The sequence below is a fragment of the Hirundo rustica genome, chromosome 6, assembly GCF_015227805.2.
Source record: "Hirundo rustica isolate bHirRus1 chromosome 6, bHirRus1.pri.v3, whole genome shotgun sequence".
Taxonomy (NCBI): domain Eukaryota; kingdom Metazoa; phylum Chordata; class Aves; order Passeriformes; family Hirundinidae; genus Hirundo; species Hirundo rustica.
In genome coordinates this window covers 32,142,604-32,165,427 of record NC_053455.1, presented here as the reverse complement: position 1 = coordinate 32,165,427, position 22,824 = coordinate 32,142,604, and the positions used below count along the sequence as shown (strand labels likewise).

Here is a 22,824-nt window from a genome sequence, read left to right as displayed (position 1 = left end):
AATGGGCAAAGCAGTTACCCATGGAAGCGGATAGGGATGAGAGGTGAGTAACATACATCAGTCTGACACACTTGAGAAGCAGCTAGGAGCTGGTGTAGACTGAAGCTGTTTGAGCAGGAAAAATAACAGTGAAAAAAAACCTGTGATGGTGAAAGGCAGGTTTTAGAATCTCAGTGTGGAATTTAGAAGGGTACCAGCTGTTGGATTGTCAAAGTATTTGTGAAAAGATGGAAGAAGGAAATTAGTTTTGGCTCAGCAAGAATAGTAGATGAGAAATTGGTATTGAATGGAAGCTAGGATTCTTTGAATATTAGGTGTAAGAAAAGAAGTGCCAAACATCGAGGACAAGAAGTTATAGAGGGGTGTGTGTGTGTGTGTAAAGAGGTAAGTTAGGAAATAATACATGGTATAAGGTGCATCTTGAAGAAAAATGACTCAGTGACTGTCCACTTTTGTAATCGAAGTTTGTGTCTTGTCACTTGGATCAGTAAACTTAAGATGTAAGAAGAGGGGACTTATAGTTCAGCATTCCGTGAGCCAGCAGTGTGTCCTTGTGGCCAAGAAGGCCGGTGGGATCCTGAGCTGCACTAGGAGGAGCATTGGCAGCAGGTGGAGGGAGGGGATCCTGCCCCTCTCCTCACCCTGGTGATGCCTGACCTGGAGTGCTGAGTGCAGTTCTGGGCTCCTCAGGACAGGAGAGACAGGGAGCTACCGGAGCAGCTCCAGTGAAGGCAGCTGAGAGCATCTCTTACGAGGAAAAGCTGAGGGAGCTGGGCCTGGTCAGCCTCAAGAAGAGATGGCTGAGAGAGGACCTCATCAATGTCTGTCAGTATCTGAAGGGAGGTGTCAGAGGATGGATCCAGGCTCTTCTTGGTGGTGCCAAGCAATAGGACAAGAGGCAATGGGCAGAAACTGATGTGCAGGAAGTTCTACCTGAATATGAGGAAGAACTTCTTTATTGTGCAGGTGATCAAGCACTGGAACAGGTTGTTCAGAGAGGCTGTGGAGCCTCCCTCACTGGAGATACTCAAGAACTGTTTGGATGCAATCCTGTGTAATGTGCTTTAGGATGACCCTGTTTGAGCAGGGAGATTGGGCCAGATGACCGGCTGTGGTCCCTTCCAACCTTACCTGCTATGTGATTCTGTGGTTAAGAGTTAGTGCTTTTGATTATACACAACTATGATGTCAAATTGTTGCAAACATAGGCAAAAATAGTTCTAAATAAAACACTGTGGTTTTTTAACCTATATAGTCCCTAAAGAATCTGTATTCAGTCACTAGTGTTGTCAAAACCAGAGTTACAATTTAAATTCAGCAAAGTACTTCTGCAGTAACTTGAACTCTTAGAAAATTTTCTTCTACTCTTAAGCATGTCCTTTTTCCAGTTTCTGGGTTAATCTTTCTAACATTTCTAACACATCTGGCTCTTCCCTCTTTCTACTTTTACGGTCTGGGTTAAAGTGCTTAGTCATATTCACAAATCTCTGAGATTAGTTAGGAAAACCCCAAGCAAACCTGGACAGGTGCTAGTGAATTACAGAGATGTTCAACTGTCCTTCCTTGGTATTTTTTAAAATACTGATTTTAATTTTGCTTTTGTGTGTGTGTGTTAATCTATAGAGCTTCTCCTGAAGACACATCTTTTAAGTAAGAATACTGACCTACATGTCTGTACTGTTAGTTTGGAAAATGTTTTGTAAGTGCCAGTGTCTAATTTGGCAGATCCTTGCCAAGTGTTTAATGTTTTTATCATCATAAAAGAAAGCAGACTAGATTAAAGTAATTGGAATTTATATATAAAAATAAAACAGGAGAGTTAACCAAAGGAATTTTAAAGGGCATGTTTGTTATCAAAACAGTAAATTATTTAGACAGCTGATTAAATGGAAATAATAGTCTCTACACCTAGCACATGTGCATATAAGTGTGTACTGGCTTTTTCTCAGCAATATGCTTCCATAACATGCAGACTTTTTGGTTTTCTACAGTTCATTCAGCTAATTTAGTTAAATGAGTAACTGACATTTCATGGAACTAAGCTTTTCTGAAGTAAGCCCTTCCTGGCTGCAGTGATTTTTTTGTTGTTGTTTTGGTTTTTTTTGTTTTTTTTTTAAGCTTTTATACCTTGTTTGCTTTTATACCTTGGGCAAAATTTATTTATAAATAAGGAAACTTTCTGAAATACTGTTTTATCCAAAGCTACTTTTCTTAGCCATGTGATTCAAGTTACATTTAAAGCATTAAAATGCTAGTACCTGCACATAGATTGCTCTACAGAAAAGTTTGGGAGTGAAGACATTGGTGCTGATGTATAATAAAGGCTATCTTCTTAAGTTTGCTCTTCTTAACCTTTTGTTTAAGGTGATAAAAACCATATATTTTCTTTCTTCCTAATTTTCTAATCTAACATGTTAAGCTGTGACTGCACGTCCTCCCCTGCAGTTGCATACTTTTGCCCTGGCAGTCTTTTGATTAATGTGTATATCTCACTGTGCTCAGTCACATTCCAGCCATTTCATAGTCTAATGGAAAAAGGCTGCAGCACTTCTTGTAAAAGACAACTTGACAAAACACAGTATTTGATTGCTAATTGATCTGCAATTTAAAAACGGACTTGTTCTGCAAAAGGACCCTGCCTTTTCTGTGAGTAAATGCAGATGTAGTAAACTCTTTTTTTCTCCAAGACAACCCTTTTAATAGGAAATATATGGAGTCTTTTGTTACCTGGTGCTTTTTTTAAAATTATTGTTGCTTTAAAAAGACCAAAACCAACAACAACAAAAAAACCTTGCACCCAAATCTCATCTGTGATTTAGACTTCAGAAGCAGGAACCTAGAGAGAATTAGGCATGCATAAAGCCAGATTTGTGTTTGGTTTTTTTGTGTATGGTTTTTTATTAAACAAGTGACTAGGAAATGGAGTGCTACCTTTTGAGGAATATTTCATTTCACTCCTTTGAAACATTATTTCTGTTTTATAATTGTGTTGAGGTTGGTATTTGTTGGCTGTTTTGTGGTGGTGGGGGGAATCACTTGGTATAAAGCTTTTGTTTCCAGCAGATGAAGAAGGGAAGTGTAGAAGGGAATTACACGGGGAAGAGAGTATCTTGGTAGTTTGTAAGAAAGGGCAACACAGATGGAAGTATCAAAGGGCTAAAAAGAGAATAAGTAAAGACATCTAGGAGCTGGATGTCTTTGTCATAGATACAGAGTAAGATGTCTGTATGAATTCATATCTTACATGCAACATGTATTAGAATTGTGTGTGCATATATATGTGTGTATTTGAATTATCAAATATGTAAGAGAGTGTTCAGAAATAATGGAATAAAATAATGCATAGAAAGAGATAAAAGAAGTGAGGTTCTTCTCTAATATTTCACTGCTTTTGAATCCAGTAATTGCAACAAATGGCAGAACTTTGAGTTGGTATGTTTTTTAACCGAGCAGGTGTCAGTAGAAGCTATACAATAACATCTGTTTCACACATTTATTTATTTTTTTCTTTATGCTTGAAAATAGTGCACTTCCTCAGATTGGGGAGAATGAATTGGAGATACTTCAGTACTGTGCATTCTCCATTAGATGAGAATTTTGCCATCTGACAATGTCCCACTTAGCAAATATTCTCGTAGAGTGTTCTTTAGCCGTCTCTCCAAATGGCATTTCTCCCAGTGTGATAAGCAGTGTGTTGTGTATACAGTTTCCTAGTGAGACATTGGCTACTGTAATTAGTGTTGTGGGCTGTACTGGCTATCAGCAGTGGAATATCCTGCACATCCAGTATCCAAGCTTTCTGTGCAGCTTTTGTCCTACTGCCCTTTGTTTCCTTGGTGGTTACAGGAAGAAGTCCTTGACCTTTGGTGGGTAGGATGTTTTTAGCGTGTGTCAAATGGTTTTGGAGGGGTTTTTATTACTACTTTTTATTGTCCTGCAGACAGTAAAGTACAAGAGTAGTAGCCCTGGCTTGTTTGTTTCCTTTCACGATACAGAAGACTTAACTTGCAAACTCAGACATGACAGCTTGTATATCGGTATGGTTTGTCTGAAATTAAAACAATTAAACTTATTAGAAATGCATATTTTATTAGGCTTTATGGTTTTCATGTGCCCGTTTATCAACCATTTTTTTATGTTGTGCTCAAAAATTTTGAGTCTAGACTTGTGTTCAGTGTACTGATGGCTTTGTGGTTAAAAATACATAAGGGAAGATTCTTGGCGGAAGTATCCATGTTAGTGATCAGTATCTACTGTGATTTTTTCATGTAAAAAATGCAACTTAGCTGATAGTGTTCCTAATTTTATTAGCTCATAGTGGATAAACAAAGGTTGCTCAAACTTGAAAATTATTCTCAAAGCTGGTATTTTGCCATCAGTATCAACTGACAGTTTTAAAATTTGGGATTTTATTTTTCACTTTTTTAAAATACCAAATTTCAAAAATTGTAGCGTACTTGAATTTATTGAAATGTAAGATAGCTGACCAGCTTCTTGTGGCTGAACAGATTTTTTTTCAGATGACATGTGAAAACATGTATGTTATTTCATGCTCAAAACATGCATTGATTTTTGTCTGCTTCAGAATTTCTTAGCTGGGTTTGATTAATATTTTAGGTGGTTTCTCAAGTACTTAATTTTGAGAAGTGACCTATTTAGCAGAAATTTGGTTTGGCTTAAAATAATTTTAAAAATCTTCGAAAAGCACTTATAAAACATCAGATCAGTTCTTGAAACTCAAGGTTGTAGTACATATATAGTATTCTGCAAACATATAGAAACTGGTTATTAAAATGTTAAAATATTTTACTCCCCAAGCAGAACTCATACTCACGTAGGTAAAAGGTGTGGACTTTCTTTTGCTGTAATTAATTTTCAAAACACATAGATGTTCATAGATGATTTTTTTCATCCTTTTTATTTTAATGTGCTAAGACTGAGCATAATTTTATGTTTATAAACTGAGTGTAGTTTACTTATCAAACATTCATTCTAAAGTAAGCCATGTATAGCTGAGATTCATAGATAGCTACCATATATGGTAGATAAGGAAAGGTGAACCAAAGTATCAGTGAATATTCAGTGCATCAAGATGAGTGAGCTTAGCAAGAAAGTCTTACTGCTCTTACTGACTTGAGGTCTTTTTTATTTTTCTTTTTTAATTCAGTTACATTCTGCTACAAAAAAAAGTTGGAATCATGGATAACTAATAAACTTGCATATATCTGCTGGTTTAAAAACTGAACAGTAAAAAAATTTTTGTATAACTCTTAATATAAATATTACTTAGTTATCATTCTTGTTAACTCATATCTTATTTGTATTTTGTTATTTCTTACCTAGAAGTGGAAGAACTGTTAAATTCTCTTAAGCATATCCAGCACGTTTTGGTAGACCCTCAGAGTCAAGAGGATATCTCGCTGATTTTACAGCTTGTTCAAAATAGCGATTTTCAGAATGCATTTAAGATCCACAACGCTGTTACAGTGCACATGAACAAAGCCAGCCCTCCATATCCTCTCAGCTCCAATGCACAAGAGCTAGCACAAGAGGTATGTACACTATGCATCCCTGTGACATCCATGAAACCTATAATCATAGCAACTGTTGAAATGCATACCTGTCAAGCTTGTCTGAGTGACTTCATGTTGAATATGAAAGGGGTTATAATAGTTACTGATGGGTAATCTGGAAAAACCGGATACAGCAAGCAGTAATCGGAAAAATATTTTGGGAGTAGGAACTCCCTCTTTAGCATAGATAGATATGTAACAGAGAAGGTACTGTGTTTAAACATAGGAAAAGGGAGTGGTTGTGACAATCCAACTCCCTTTGCGTTGGAATTCTTTATTTCAAGCATTCAGGAACTGAGTTTCAGTTCTGTCTTACTGTGACTCTCCTCTAAGTTGAGCTGTGGTTCTTCGATTTGGAGTCATCTCTGAGAAAACAAGCATACTGGAAACAAGCCTTCTGCTTTAAAGTGAACAACAGATCCCTTAATATTTAATTTCAATGTTTTAATTACTGCTCTGATTAAGCTTCTTTCGGTCTGACAGATGATATCTCATTTGTGAGATCTGATACTTTTTTTAGAAATTGTTAAAATAGTCTAAAGGGTCACTGAGCAACTTTTGTCATGATTTTCCGTGGCCTGGTGCAAGTATACATTGTAGTGAAGGGTGGCTACATCTTAGACCTATATGTATTTGTTAGCTTTGATCTCAGTAGCTTGCATACCAACACCAGTGCAAGCCTAGCCCTGCAGTGTTCAGCAAAGCCAGATCCAGGGGCTGGGTAAAGGCTCCAGCATTTAGCACCCAGCAAACCAAACTGACTCAGTTACAGGGGTTGGAGTATTTCAGTGTGGCAGCAGGTGGTGGTGGTTGGGGTTGGTTGGTTTAGGACCTGGTTTTCTTTCCACCTGAAGCGCTTTTTTTTTTAAAAAAAAAATAAAAAATAAAATTTAAAAAAAAAACTTAAAAAAAAAAAAAAAACCACAACAACAAAACAAAACACACCAGCTTTTTCCACTCTCCTTTCTTTTACTAGACTTTAATCTTGTATGCCCAGCAGCATTGTAGCCAGCTTGAAGTTCTTTTGCAGAAGAAATTACTGACTCTTGAGGGACATAATTTAATAAATACAGTCGAAAGGTGGAGGTGCTGATTAAGCTTCAGCTTAGGATTTTCTTGTTTAGGTTGTCGGTAAGACTGTGCCAAAAGCAGGTGGAAGTGCATTAGAATATCCTGTGAAGTGAATCTGTGAAAACTTTTAATCAGCCCACTGTAATCACGTTTGCAGTACATGTGAACTTCCCTCTGGCTTGCTTATTCATCTGTCTGTACTTCAGAATCCTCACTGGGCTTGTTCACTGTGTCTGAGTCTGAAGGAATCTTTTCAGTTACATTCTGTTTGTAAACTGCTCCCCAAACATCCACTTTACATAGGCCTAGTTTAGGATTTCGTTCAGATACAAGCCAGAATTTTTGAACCTCCTTTTATAATACTTTGTGTTACAGATGTAACCCTTAAGAAAGCTGGGTTTTTTCCCCTTCATGAATATGATGATCTTCTATTTGCTACTTAATAGAAGTTTCCAAGAAGAAAATATGTCTAGGAAAACTCTGGGTCTGTTTCCAAGCTTTTGTGTTTCTCCTGGTTTCTCGCTACCCCTACCTTCCCAGCATATTCTTCTCTTTTTTTCAGGTGATTTGGTAAAACCTAAAATCAGAAGGTGGTGCAAAGCCAGTTTTGTGCCTCTCACCAATCATGAAGTAGGTTAAGCAAAAGAAAAATGCTTCATTTATCCAAAATTTTTAAACCAACAGAATTGGAACATTATCCACAATGCTGTTACATAGAAGACAAATCACTGCACTCATTTTCACTCTTCATCTCCCATCCTTGTCTTGCCCAGCCTTGAAATTCCTGAAAACTCAATATATTGCAAATGTCTGTTCCCATTTTCAGATGTCATCTAGTTTCTCAGTGACTCAGTTTCTTGTGTATTTAAGTGACTTGTATTTTGCAATATGGTAAATAACATCCTGAAATGATAGAGCCAGAAATTCAGGACAAATATCTCTGTGTCTGACGGATGTGTCTCAAGAGGATACCTTGAAGCCTCCATTCACATCACTTTGTACTTCCTTGTCTTGCCTGAATAGAAGATCTTATGCTTGGTTTTCAGATCTTTTATTCATTTTGGAAAGGTTTCTGTATTAGTTATGGTAGCAGTATGGGAGGAAATTATTTCTGCTTTAGAAAAGTTGATGGTGTTTTTGTTTTGGTTTTTTAAGTTTGTTGTTGGTGTGTGGTATTTTTTAATCCTGACAATGTATTTATATTGCATGCCCAAGTTTTTTCTTGTACTCTCATTTTTGGTTGTCTTTTGCTTTTTCTACCTCTAAGCATAGGCATGGGAAACTCCCCCAGAAAGCAGCTCATTTGCTTACTTCAGGGTGTTTTTGAAAAGAGACTTGCAAAAGCCTGGATTTAAGATACTGATAACATCTTGATGATAAAAGCCAGAAGACATTACAAGAAAGAAAAATAGCAGATGCATGCATAACATTAATTTTAAATAGCAGGTAGTGCTAGTGTGCATATTTTAGTGCACAGGTCATGAGCAGCAGTGTGTAACTCTGAAACTGTTTGGAGTGTGTGCCCCAGTTTAAAGCTGAAGATATGTTTTGTTTGAGGCTTTGTACTGTGGAAGAGAACATCTCTTTACAGGAAACGGCATTTTACAACACAATTGCACAATGCAACATGAAAGAGTCTCCCTTTAAAAAAAGGTAATAATTAATATTATTTAGGGTTTTTTAATTTTCTAGTCCTCTTCAGAAAAGTGTTAAAATTAGAGGTATGCACGTACAGTTACTTTTCCCACCAATTCTGATGACCAGCCACTTAACGACTCAAGATTTTTCTTTTCTTTTTAATTGAATCAAAAAGGTGGAATGAAGCACTTGAGCTTAAGGAATTTATTTGAGAAAGCTTATCTTAATGTAATGGGGTGTACTCCAAGTCTGAAATAAAAATAGCCTGTAAACATCAAGTGTAATTAAATTGATTTTAATTCCATTTAAACTTGACCAAGATGGAGGCAAGGATTATGGGAATGTGGTCTGAATCTTGACCTTGGAAGAATATTTGATGCAGCATTCAAGACAGTTCATAACTTGGCCTGTAACAGCACATACCAAATACCTTAAAGATGTTCCTGCTATTAAACATAGTCTCAGTTTATATAGACTATGTTCCTAAATGTTTTGGACTTGCTACAGATCAGTTCTGTTGAGGGGATGCACTGGAAACTCGTAACTTCTGGTGTAAGTGCCCTAGAATGTGTATGAATGTTCCATCTGACAGTCCTGCTCACCTGCCGGTAAACAACAACAGAATTTTGCAGGTGCAGTTAATTTCTGAATGCTTAATATCCAGCACATCATGTCTCCGTCACACATGCCTACAGATTGTGGTGTGTGTAATGAAACCAAATTGATAATGGGGCAGGGGGAGGTTCTTGAACTAAAGGTAACATGATTATCAATAAAAATTAGTCTCAAGAGTTAAGAAAATACAATTATTGCCACATACTCAGTGTGGATCATCTATGCTATATGCAGTGTGTCACTTCTGGAATGACTTCTTCAAATTTCTTAGTCTGATAAAGCTGTGGGATTTATTACCATGAGTTAGAAAGGACTATGACAAGCAATACTGCTGCTGGAATAAGTGGTGTATAGGGCAGCCTGAAGCTTTCCTAGAGCTTCATTAAATAAACAAATGAGAGATGTATCTTTTTCTTAAAGAGGGGAGGAAGGGATATTAAAATTTTTAATAATCAAATTATTCAAAGCAGAAATTCACCTTGAATAAGGATGTTTACTCTGCACACAGAGTAACTGGTTGAACCAGATTACTTTCTTTTCCACTACCAAATCCCCAGCCTCTGACCTTGCATTCAGAAGATTGCATTCCTTGCAAGACTTCCAAGTTGCTTTCTGAGTAGGTTTTCCTATTAAAAGATCATATTTGTTAAATAAAGCTTTAAGGCTTCTTCAAGAAAGGAATTCCAAGTCCCTTGAAAGATAGAGACCTTAAATAAACCTTTATGAGATAGTCTTTTGTATAGAAGAATATTTTCTTTAAAAACAGAGGAAAACTTGTCAGTGAAATATGTCTTTTGCAGTGTTCTGTTAGCTGTGTGACATCCAAGAATTCTGTTTAAGCCAGCTGTAAGAGCTTCCTGTCTAATTCAGACATATCATTGAAGCCAGGACTTTGTAAAGCTGAACTCTCTGTTCTCTGTGATTTTAAAGAAACCAGTTTAAAAAATTATTTAAATCTGGGTGCTTTTTTGACCATTTTAAGCCATGCTACATTTGTTCACCATGAGGCATGTTCTAGGGATGTCAGAAGGAAGGCTTTTGCGGGTTGTGCCAGAATTTATCGCAAAGCACAGGAACATGGTCAGTGTGACAGTTGGCTTGTCAGTGTGAGGATCTTGCTCCACGGGCACAGTTCATTTAGTGGCTTCTCCTAGATTTTAAAAATATCGTGACTTGAAGGTTTCGGTGCTGTTGTCTGGTAGCATCCGAGGTAGTTGTTAACATTTCTGTAGATAATTGCTCCTAGTATAGATACTGTTAAATCATACAAAGTGCTGAAATATTTTCTCCCTGAAACTTTTGGTTTCTTGATTCTCTGATGTCACATTACCTCATCTGTAACAGTCAAAAGCTCTTGAACAAAATGTTTTTTCTTTCTCTGAAAGCTGCTGCTCTGATTTGTATAATCTGCTCTTGTCTTTGGATTCATTTATGCTGTTGCACTTGTGTGCCTTTGGTAAGATTAGGCGAGAGGATAATGGCTTTGGAAGGTATCTTCAACCTCACCTTTACATCAGAGGGCTTCCCCGCTCTTGGCTCTCTGTACGAGCATACCAGTGTGTGCAAGAGATGACGGTGGGGCTCATGTGCCAACCATGAGAAAGAAAACTTATTTTGGCAACTGAAACTGCTTGAGCAAAAACTATCCTTGTGGTAGTGTGGATTATTTTGGAACCAGCCACAAAAATCAGGTTTCCAGGGAGGGACCTTTCAAGGTTTTGATTTCTGCTCTTCCTGAGACAGGAGCTCCAGGATGCATTGCAAAACCTGTCTTGGAATCTTTGGCCTTGCTGGTGGTGGAAACAGTTTGCATAATAAGAATATGATAATCTGCTTTTAAGGAAAAGGAAAGCTAGTCACATTAATAAGAAACTACTCCAATTTAAAAGGCCAGCATAGTCTCATTATACACTTTGTTGTGACTGTTTTCAGTGACATGAAGTCATTAACTTTCACTGTCTAGAGTAATTTTTTTTGTGTGTACTTCTTTGTGATACCTGAGCTCATTGCCAATCTCTGGTAGTGACAAATCTGTGTGAGGTACCAGATACCAACTTAGATTTGGTGGATTATTGCTGAGGCAAGATGTGCTAGGTTAGTCCTGTGGTCTCATTGCATGTTTTCCTAAAGTGTACCAGATTCATCAATCAGCAGTAGCGTAACTACGTGGATATACTTTACTTTCAGTAAAATGAACAATTGCAAGTAGGGGGTTGTGCAAGTAGGAGAGGGAGGATTAGTAAATCACTGGCTAGAATTAGAGTTTTTCTGCTTGATTTCTTTTTAGGTGCAGAGTGTTTTGAAGCCCAGCCACCATAAGGATGGACAGGAGCTTAATGCTTTGTTGAATGCCCCTCACATGCAGGTAAAGCGAAATGAGACTTCTAATCTAATGGATCTATTTCTTGATGCTGTTTTCAGTGTAACTTATTTCTTTTGCCCTGGGCTGTCTGGGCAAGGATGAATTTTATTCCTTAACCCTCAATTTTCTAGGATAAGGAATTTACAATTTCCAGAAACTAATGGAACTTTTTAAGGAAGTGAGGTGTGTGACTGTATTCAGCTCCTGCTATGGTCTATATGTATTACAAGGTGATTTGCACATAAACAATGTAGCAGTAGATCAGTGGGAACAGGGTAACACATGAGCTGCTTTGCTTATCTGTTTTTAACTTTGGCAGTTGTTTCGTGCTTATTTTAGAGTGCATAAAGGAAATTTTGTCCTGGGGTGGTTATGTAGAAGTGGTTTTCTCTGCAAAACTTACTCTGGGTCTGCAGACACATACATAGTAAACCAATGTCTGGTTTTTTAGTACAGATAAGATAGAAGTACAGTCACAGTTGTGTTCAAAATTGCTTTTTTACTATTTTCCAGTCTGAAATTTTTGAAAAAGAGTGGATGCTACGTAGCTGTGATAAATGTTTTTGTTGTTGTTGCTTGAGTCAGTTTGCAACCTGCAGAGACTGTTGAAATTGCAGAATTTCGTCTACTGTTTTATATGCATATCATGTGTGATATTTTCTGTAACTGAGCTAATTTTGTTTAACACTAGGCACTTCTACTGGCTCATGATAAGGTTGCAGAACAAGAAATGCAACCAGAGCCTATGACAGATGAAAAGATTTATGAGAATGTTGGCATGTATGGAGGGGAGACGGTTAAAATAGTTCGCATTGAGAAAGCTCGGGATATTCCTTTGGTAAGTCCTGGTGCTTACTCAGTTATATGTAAGGGAAGTAAGCTTTCTTGTGTTTCCAGATTGCTATGAAGTGTTTGGCATTCAAATGCAAAGGTAATGGTTAACTTGTAAATGCTCTCCCTCCCTGCAAAATGAGAAACTGTCATAGACAGTAAAGCTATGTTGAACTTGAATCGGGCAGTAGCCACACTGCCATACTACCACTTAAAATCTGTACAATTTCTATCAACTTGGGGTTTGACAGATCTTCTTGGAGAGAGTCACTATCCCAAGCTTGCTGCAAGGGAGCTTAAACCTTATGCCAACCAGGTGTAGGGTTTTTTTAGTTGGCTGGTTTCTGGGGGGTTTTGGGATTTGTTTAGCGGTCATCATCTGCTATTTGCATTTTGCAAATAGAAGTTTCCTTAGGACTATATTTATTAAAAAATAATCTTATGGTGTGGAGCAATTAAAGTCTTCAGTGTAGGTTGAAGGAGTTAAGCAGTGGGTTTTTTTGAACTGGAGCATTGTGTGTATGCATCCAAGCTGTTTACTTGCATTCTCTTTCAGCATAGTTTTTCCACTGGCTTGGAATATATACAATAGGTGGCTTTGAGTTTCATATATGCAATAAATTCAGAATGTGTTCGTACTACACAGGGTGCCACTGTTCGCAATGAAATGGATTCTGTTATCATCAGTCGAATAGTCAAAGGAGGTGCTGCAGAGAAGAGTGGGCTGTTACATGAAGGGGATGAAGTTCTGGAGATCAATGGCATTGAGATCCGTGGAAAAGATGTTAATGAAGTTTTTGACTTGCTGGTGAGTTGGAACGCTTCTTGTTTTCTTTGCAATAAATACTGATTTCATAAGTCTGAAGCCTGTTGACTCTGCTTGTCATTTCACTCATATTTTGCCTGGAAAGTATTTTCTTTCTGGGAGCTGGTATTCATATGTGGATGTCCATTTCAAGTTTTCTTTCTGATGCATAGGAGGATACTGACAAGAATAATTGCAGTTATCTGCAAAAATGAAGCCTACAAATGTGGAGGCACCAAGCTGTTATCTTTATATACTTACTTCTAATGATTTCTAAGAAAAACTTTGTTTAGCTCTGAAAAGGCCTAATTTTTCATCTTTGTCTCTGATTCAGTCCACAGGCAGTAAATGTGTGGCTGATTTGGAGGTAATTTTCTTCATAGTACCGTATATGGTACTGCATTTTAGGCTGGGTTTTGACTGAAACAGTGTTGATAATGCACCAGTGTCTTAGCTGTTACTGAGCAGTGCATGCACAGTGCCAAGGCCTTCTCTGTGTCTCACTCTTTTTGCTGCCTGCAACTGCCTGTGGTGAGCAAGAGGTTAGGAGGGGACACAGCTGGGGCAGCTGCCCCAGCCTGACCACAGTGATGTGAATGGCCATGTAATGTTAGGCTGAGCAGTAAAATCTGGGTGGTGAGTGATTGCTTTTGCATCACTTGCTGGGTTGGGGTTTTTCCACTTCACTTATTAGACTGTTTTTATCTTGACCCATGAGATTTTTCTCTTGCATTTGGTCTTCCAATTCTCTCCCTCAACCTGCTGGGGGAGAGGAGTGCATTAGGAGCTGGTTGGTGCTTAAGTTGCTGGCCACACTTAACCCACCACAACTTGTATCACACGGGACCTTTATGTGACTAGACTTAGTACTCTTTTGCTCCTGATAAAAGCCATTTTTTCTAAAGTTTACTTGCATAGCTGTTTTTCTATTACACCATTCATGACAAAATTGTACATTAGTTTAAAAGCAGCTAGGCAAGAAATCCACCAGGAATTAGTAAATTAGTGGTTCTCACTTTCAAAAAGGCCCCGTGAGAAAAAATGTCAAAAGCCGGCAGTTACCACGAGTACTTTCTGTTGTCCAATTGCATTTCTTTCATGCTTTTCCCTGGTACCTACTTTGGCTCAGTGTCCAAGACACCTGGAACCCAACTCTGAATCCTTAGTCCAATTGCAGCAGACAAGACCATTCTGTCGAAGTGGAAACAGATGAAAATGATACTTTTACAGGTTAATTAATAACTTTGGCACAAAACATTGGAAATATCAACTAGGACTTACTTAGTAGGGAGTTTGGGTAGAAAAAAAGGGGAGAAACGTATTTAGTAAATCTTCAAATTACTTAGTAGGTTTATGCTCTAGAGACAAATCGGAATCAGGACAAAGACAGGTTCAGCTATGGGTTGTGTATTGTGGGAAGAATAGGCAGCAGTATCCACAGATGAGGTTGTCGTATGGTACAGTAAGACACTGGTTTTTAATGGACAATTTCCATCTTCAGGTGGACTTTTTTCTAAAATTTGCTGCGAAGATTTTTCATCTACTTCATACAGTGAGATCAAGTGGAAGGAAGTAGAGGCAGAAATGTGTGAGATTTGGGGGGTTTTGTTTTACTGTTTTTAAATCAATTAGAGAGATGCTTACAATTCGCTGAGAAACCTTGAATGTCCGTGGTTTTTTGGTTCAGGGCTGAGATTTGTCATGTTTTCTAATTGTCTCCATTGCCATCTGTATTTTTTTAAAGCCATATTTAACTAAGTCTTGTGATTCTGAAAAGAATGTTTTGGAGGTGATTGACAGGTAGTTCAAGTCTGGCAGTTTAGTTCTCTGCAGAGAGTTTATTCTGCTCCCAAGCAGCTCCTGCAGCCTAGGGGTGAAAAATAAAAGAAGTAAAGCCACAGTACATTAGCATAAGAGAAAATCAATTTGCTGAAAATTAAAAACAAAATAAACACAACCTTGTGGATTTTGAAAAAATATTTTTAATGCAAGTAATTTAAAATAATACTTTTAATCCTTTATATGTCATAATTTTTATTTTGTAATCTGAAAATGAAGTTCAAAAATGCCTCAGACCCCCCAAAATGCTTCAGACAAGCACAAGAGAAAGAAATAACTTCCCTCCTTAGTTTTGCCTCACTACTTGCTACTCAAGTGATAATAAAGTACATGTGACTTTTAGACTAGGCTGTTCACATGATCACTGTGAGATTTTATACATTCCTCGTGGAACTATGCATGCTGATTGAAAATCATGGGTTTTCCTTTCTTGCAGCCTCATCATGTTATGTTGAAACTACATTTACTTTATTTGAACCTTAGTTCTGAATTTTTGAGATACATGCATTTTCTGGTTTTATACAGGATGAATTGTTGTGTTATGCTTCGTAGAATGTATAGGAAGTGAAACACCTTGTCACAGGTTGTCACTTGAACTTTATCGAGATATTTTTTAATATGTGCAAACACATTCTGCACATGGAAGTATGTAAACAAAGAGGATAAAGACAAGACATTTACGATGTTCTACTTTCTTACCAAGGATGGCTATGGTGTCGGTATTGAACACTATACATATGCAAGATTCAAGTATGTTAGCTAAATTTTTAAGCAGTGTTTTGCATTCTTTAATAACATTAACAGCATAAAATCATAGTAGAAATGTTTAGATTTGAAAGAACTGTTCCACTTAAGCAATTCTAGAAAAACTACATTTTTTAAATATATTTTTTCATTCCAGTTTAGACCCACTTGTTTGGTATTTTTGAACAGAACAAGGGAATATTATCCATTTCTCCTAAGTCTCTGCTTGACAGAACAGCAGCTGCTCCATTTCAAATAGAAATAGTTTCTATTCAAGGAAGCTAGGCTTTTACAAATCTGAGTTATCAGCATGTAGCTTTCTAATCTTACGAAATCGCTGCGTCTGTACCTGTACTATTTTAAACCAGCTAAAGGGTAGATGTTGTGCTGTTAGGAACAACTTCTAATACGAATTTTTAAAGCATTTTCTAAAATGTATTAGTTATTAAAATCCTTAACCTTAAGTCATATTTTGATACCCTATATGAAGAGCCTATTTTTCTTCTCAGGCTGACATGCATGGTACTCTGACCTTCGTATTGATTCCCAGTCAGCAGAGCAAGCCACCCCCTGCGAAGGAGACAGTTGTAAGTAGCTCTACAGTGTTCTTGTGCTTGGTGAAACGTACTTGTTTTTCCAGTAGTGTGTAAAATGTTCTCCTGCAGCTTCTTTACATTGTGGAACAAACCCAAACCATAGCCATTTAAATAGATTTTAATTGTTATCAGGCTAACACCTGAATTAACTGTTGAAAATTATTAAGGATCTTAAACTGAAACTCTTGGTATGATTTGAACTCAGTTTCTGAAAGAGATTGTAAAAGCAGAACTTCCTGTTGTTCTGACTTCTTGTTTGGAATGTCTCTATTTTGTGTGGTTTTATATATATATATTTATATATATCAAAAAAACTTGGAAACTTGCAAATATACTTTGGGAGGAAAAGATAGCTGTAACAGTTTGAAGAAAGAATGCCCAGGCATTAATGGCTGGTGATAAAATACTTTACAAGTAAAACTTCACTTAAAGCCCTGCAAATGGGTTTCAGTCTGTGTATTTATTAGGTACTTTAACCAATCAGAATACCTCTGCTAATTTTTGAATGCAGAGAACTTAAATCAGTAGCTAGGGGAGATTGTCTCCTACAATAGTGAGGAAATTGCATGTTAAATTCAAGCCTTTCCATCCAACCTAGCACAACCGTGTCTTTTCCATTGTTAACCTAATGATTCCATTTCAGTACCTGCTGTATGCCCCAGATAAAGTTTCCATTTTATAGAAGCTTGGAGTTTTCATATATCCTAGCTCTAATGCAATCACAGGAAGACAAGGCTTAATTCTTCAGAAGTCACTGGGGTGTTTTTCTGCTCTTTTAACATTCGATCTCCTACAGATACACGTCAAAGCACATTTTGACTACGATCCCTCTGATGACCCTTACGTCCCCTGCCGAGAGTTAGGCCTGTCTTTTCAAAAAGGAGACATACTCCATGTGATCAGTCAAGAAGATCCAAACTGGTGGCAGGCTTACAGAGATGGAGATGAAGATAATCAGCCACTGGCAGGCCTTATCCCTGGTAAATAAAACTCTAGAAAAAGCTTGATAGTCAGTCAATTTAGTTATCATAGACACACAGGAACAATACTCAGGTTTTCAAAGAATTGTGTACTCTCAAGTGTCTGTTGCCTTAAATATATCTGTGTCTTTGAACTATTTGCAACAGAGCCTGCTGTTGGGCATCAGCTTGTCTGGAGTTAAACACTGAGCAAAGCTGCTTTCACTGCCCCTTTCAGGAGCTACTCTCCTCTTCCTTTATTCCTCCACCATGGGGACTCTGCAGATTCAGAGTTCCCTCTGCTGGCTGCAGCAGAGATGTGGGACTGCAGCCCACTTGTTCTCTGGAGATGAGCACAGCTCTGAGGCTTCCTACCTTTCTCAAATAAACTACTTGATACACTACCTATTTGTGGTCACTTTTCAGCATGTTTTCACTTAAGGGCTTCAGTTACTTGTGACAGTCAGAATTCCTTTCTCACTTTGTGGGCCTTTGGGTAACAGGGTTTTCAGACACTGAAGTCTGTTCATAATTTTTCCATTGCAATACGTATTGCAGCCTAGTTCATTAAAGATCTGCTTCTCTGTTAAACACAGTGAACAAAATTTTCAAATTTTGTCACAGGTTGTCACTTTACTTTTCAAATTCCATAGAATATCACACTGTAACTTTATGATGCTTGAATAAGTTGAGAGAAACACTAATTTAAATACAGGCTATTCTATTTTAAATTGAAGTTCAAAATATTGAATATAAATAGAACACATTAGACATACAAAAATAATTAGAAAATTATATCATCATAGTGGGGAAATGTAGTCTTTCCAGTACTTTTACTTTTCCAGGTAAAGCTGTCTAGTATACTACAAATGCTCTTCAAGTCTCTCTTGTTGAATATATTTTTGAAGTAATAAATCAGTTTTGCAGCAATTTTGGTTTCTCTTTTAAAATTTCTTTCGTATGTTACCTTCTTCTAGAACCTTAAGAGATGTGAAAGCTTAGGAAAGAGGCAAATGACTAAGTCATTATGAAAAGGCATGGAAATGGTTTCTAAATGTTAATGACTCTTGTGCTTTTTTTAATGCATAAAGGAAAAACCTTTCAGCAACAAAGAGAAGCAATGAAGCAAACCATAGAAGAAGACAAGGAGCCTGAAAAATCAGGTGGGATATATGCTTCTCTAGTAAAAAAATCTCCTGTAGCAATGTCAATTAGTGTTATATGGAACCTTGTCCTGGTGGAGTTGTAGAACGTTCCCCTGGTGTGTTTTTTCTTTGTAATACAAGTGGGATGATTGTTTGAAATTCTTCATGTAAATACAAGTCTGAATTTAACACCTTGTTGTATCAATCACATGGGTTTTTCACAACTATGTGTGATGTAATTAGAATGATGTAGAGAATTTGGAAAGCCCCCTTTTTCATAAAGAATTTTATTTGCCATGAGTTGGTAAAGTCCTTGACATTTGCTTAATACACCAAAGCATTGTAATCAACAAAAGGATATTATGCCTTTTCAAAACTGCAGAATAAATTCTCCATTTTAAAGATCCAAAACAAGGTCAGAATAGGAAGATTTTTGTTGTATGGTTGTTTGATTGTCATAATTTTTATTTTGATTAGGAAAACTCTGGTGCGCCAAGAAAAACAAAAAGAAACGGAAAAAGGTTTTATACAATGCAAATAAAAATGATGGTAAGGAACAACTTTTGCACGGTGTGTGTAATTATAAACAACTATAAAAGATGGTGAAGATAATGCTGAAATTCAGGATATGATGTTAGAAATGCTAGCAGTAAGTTCTGTGTAGAAGCAAATATGTTTTGTTGTAGCGTTTAGTGAAAGATGTATAAGAAGTGAAAGCATTTGTAGGGTCATTTAGTGTATTTAATAAAGATAAGATGATAAGGGAAAAGCCTTTTAGGCATAGAACCACTTAAAATTTTACAATGATGAACCAATTTATTACAGCTTCGTAATATCTCGCTGCATAATTCTATTTCATAAATGGAAACTTTCTTGACAGATTTTATAGGCCACTCGTAGTATGTTCTTACAAAAGTACTTTGGGATTTGGGATTACATTGCTGCCATTGGGTATAAAGTGTTACTCTTGTACTAGAGACTTTTTTTTTGCAAAAAAAGTTGTTTCTTGGGTTTTTGCTACTAATTATATGAAGAGTAGTAAGTGGAAACACATTTTTTTCCCCAAGAATGGGAAAAAATTCTCATCTTACTGGGCACGTGATGATCTTTGGCTTCTGTTGCTTTGGTGACTTGGAGTTGCTGGGCAGAGAGTCAGGAGCTGTCTGAAATCTGATACTGCATGACAGGCAATACATGGATCCGGCAGCAGAGTATGTTGTGACTGTTTTATTGTTCTCTCTCAAGATTATGACAATGAGGAAATTCTGACCTACGAGGAAATGTCACTGTACCATCAGCCAGCAAATAGGAAACGTCCCATCGTTCTGATTGGCCCCCAGAACTGCGGCCAGAACGAGCTGCGGCAGAGGCTGATGAATAACGAGGTGGATCGCTTTGCCTCCGCCGTGCCCCGTGAGTGTGACAGCAGATAAGGTTCCTCACGCTGAACCTTGGCTGCAGACAAATCCTGTTGTCTTGGAAATAGTAATTAGGAGCTTGGGGGGTTGGGGCAGGATATACTGAGCGCTTGGAAAAAGGGAAGTTAATGCAAATCTAGTGTTACAAACACAGCGTTCTAGAGATATTACAAGGCATGAATATATATCGCTTTGAATCAAACTGGAGTGAGTTCCAGAAGGTCAAAAAGAAACCAGTATACTGGGCAAAAAAAATTTAATCAAATGTCCTGTGTAAATTTAGATTTCGATATTTCAGTAAAAATTACATTTTTATTGTCTAATGCACCCTAGATTATGTTTACAAACAACTTAGCAATATGTATTTGTTGAAAAACAATTAATAGCTGTTTTCACATTCAAAACACAGCTGCACAGTTAAAACTATTCCTTCTGTAGTTTACTATTTTTTTCCTCTACAAAGAGGAAAAAATACCTTTAAATAACAGAGTCCTCTAAATTAAGTTTGACAACTTAATCTGACCAAGGACATTTATTGTAGAAAATAACATACATGGATTTCATGGACATTTCCTGTGTTGGGTTGGGGACAGTATGGGGATGTGTTTGCATGATTAGCAATATGCCTGCGAAGAGAAAAACTTTTTTTCTTCAGTTCTATACGTGTATCACCATCTCAGTTTCTCTTTTGTAGATACTACTCGGAGTAGGCGAGAGACTGAAGTAGCTGGCAGGGATTATCATTTCATCTCCCGCCAGGCATTTGAGAGTGACATAGCTGCAGGGAAGTTCATTGAATATGGAGAGTTTGAGAAGAACCTCTACGGTACGAGCATAGACTCCGTGCGGCAAGTCATCAACTCGGGCAAGATATGCCTTTTAAATCTTCATACCCAGGTATGGCAAAGCTCTTGCCTGTCCTGTCTGAATTGTAGAAGCTACTGTGAATATCTAGACAGCTCTATCTGATTTAGAAAATGAGTGTGTTTTCAAGATCCATATTAGTGTTGATGCCAGGTTTTCTTTCAGTGGTGCTCAGTTGACTCTGTTCAGTTTCTTGTTTGCAAATATGCACGTCTTTATCTGTGCTGCAGGTGATAGGGGCCTTTGTTTTCATCAGCTTTAAGTATCTGGAAACCATCTAAATTTAAAAATTAATTAAAATAAGATTTGTGTCTCTCTGTCTTCCAATTACTTTGTGATCCCTGCAGTTCTTGAAGATAGAGAGGACATTGTTTGTGATTATACTTGGAAATTGCATTTCAGGGATGTTTTTGCAGTTTCCAAATACAGTTCAGAAATTAAGTACATCACATCAACAGTATTGAAAAACGATTTAGCTGTGACCTTTTCGTTATGAAGAGATAAACTATGCTTGCATACCTCAATTTGGAGATTTAGTCAAACATGGTTAAGAGGCTGAGTGCTGGAATGCAGCCTGTTTTCTGATACATATGGTGTGTATGAGGTCTGCTGCTGCTGTAGATGCTGCAAAAGAAGTCCTAAAACTTAGCCACATCAGTAAAATTTGGTCGTATTGAAGCTATGATTAGTCATCAATTACTCATCACCAGCTAGGATCATGTGATACTTTACTAGTGTAGCTCATGGCTATTGCAAAGCATGTCATGAGATGAAAGTTCATACCTCTTTAAAATTTTATCTAATCCTGTGGCTATAAAAATTTATCTCAGAGACAAGTTGCTTATCCCGAGACAAACCTGAACAAAAGAAAATGCTACGCATACAGTAATAGTGCATCTGATACCTTGTATTTTAATCTTCAAAACAGAAAATGTTAAATTGCAGTTTTTCAAGTGAAGTGTAATATTTAAAGACTCTTCTCTCAGTTCAAAGCTGATATCTTTCCTTAGCATTGTAAGACACTTAGTTCAATGTAGCTGACCTTTTTATTGCCTTTGGATACCAAAAGATCTGTTTCTTCAGTTAGGAAGAATGTTCTTGAACAAAAGTAAATATTTCAGTTTCATGAAGCTGAAAAATTTTGGAATATAAATTTCGTAGGAAATGGTGTCTGAACTCTGAATGCTGTTACAGTAATTCTATTGCTGTTAATACATTGTACAGTTGTTGTGTTTGAAGAGTATATTTTCAATTATAGCATGTGAATAGTGCATCAATAAATGCCCTTTTCCTGGGTGGAATGGTGAAATATTTAATCCTATTTTTACAGTCACTGAAAACACTGCGTAACTCTGACTTGAAGCCATATATTATATTTGTTGCACCACCTTCACAAGAGCGACTACGTGCTTTATTGGCCAAAGAAGGGAAAAATCCCAAGGTAAGGTGTTTTATGCTTCTTCTGAAGCCATGCTGGGTTTGGTGGAAAAATGCACATACTCTTTCCTTGGGATGGGGACACGGTGGTGGTACTGGCAGTTAGCTCTGCAGTGAGCCAGTGTGGTTGTGCTCCAGGTTGGTAGGCAGACCACGCTAAGGGAAGGGTTCATTCAGGATGCTTTTGCCTAAAGGGATGTGAGAGGTATTAGGCAAGACAACGCGCTGCTAATTCAGTAATCCTGGGGCACAGTGTCTCTGCATTGGGGTCCTTCATTTGGCTATGAAAACATGACCTTTCATTTCAAAACTGTGGAAAACCCAGTTTCATCCTCAAGTAAACCTGGGAGTAGTTCTGTGGAGCAAAGGACTACTGATTTTCGTTTCAGAACGTACCTGCCTTTGGAAAAACATTTACTTGAAAATCCAAAACTCTTCAGATAAAATTCTTTTCATGCTTGATCTTGTGGGATCCCTCTTCATTTTTAACCAGTCATGTCCAAGATCTGAGGTTATGAGATTTAGTTCCTCAGAAGTTAGTTCTGCAGAATGGACTTGAAAGCCAAAGGTTAAATCAGGACATCTGAAAGCTTGGAAAAGTTCCTTATCGGGCTATGATATACCGAGTGCTTATGGCTCAGGCAGTGGAATAGGTTCATCATCAGCTTTTTAACCTAAATCTACCCTGTAGTGATTGGCAGGCACCTTTTGCCACCACAGTAACTTCAAAGTACTAATTGAGCATAATGCAGTTCAAACTAAGGAAAAACAAAATCTTCCCAGCATAAGTCACAGTTATTCCTGACATGGCTGTTGGTCAGGAATCATAACTCAGTGTTCTATGGCTGTGTTGTTTTGCTCTCCTTGTTTGATGCAAGGGTGGTTTATTACTTGTGGGAAAGATTTTAAAGTCTGTTAAAGTCCAAG

The 22,824-nt window shown here is 37.4% G+C and overlaps 1 protein-coding gene across 4 annotated transcripts in view; it reads left to right on the top strand.

Moving 5' to 3' along the window:
- The window catches only part of PALS1 (protein associated with LIN7 1, MAGUK p55 family member), a 55,522-nt gene that overhangs the window by 28,511 nt on the left and 4,187 nt on the right, over positions 1-22,824 (top strand). For all 4 annotated transcript variants that reach the window (XM_040066922.2, XM_040066923.2, XM_058420931.1 and 1 more), the window contains 11 exons: positions 5,344-5,552; positions 11,185-11,262; positions 11,951-12,097; positions 12,737-12,898; positions 15,988-16,065; positions 16,871-17,054; positions 18,125-18,196; positions 18,656-18,727; positions 19,424-19,591; positions 20,291-20,493; positions 21,791-21,901. In XM_040066922.2, the coding sequence (XP_039922856.1) occupies positions 5,344-5,552; positions 11,185-11,262; positions 11,951-12,097; positions 12,737-12,898; positions 15,988-16,065; positions 16,871-17,054; positions 18,125-18,196; positions 18,656-18,727; positions 19,424-19,591; positions 20,291-20,493; positions 21,791-21,901 (1,484 nt within the window). The remainder of the gene's footprint in view (positions 1-5,343; positions 5,553-11,184; positions 11,263-11,950; positions 12,098-12,736; positions 12,899-15,987; positions 16,066-16,870; positions 17,055-18,124; positions 18,197-18,655; positions 18,728-19,423; positions 19,592-20,290; positions 20,494-21,790; positions 21,902-22,824) is intronic.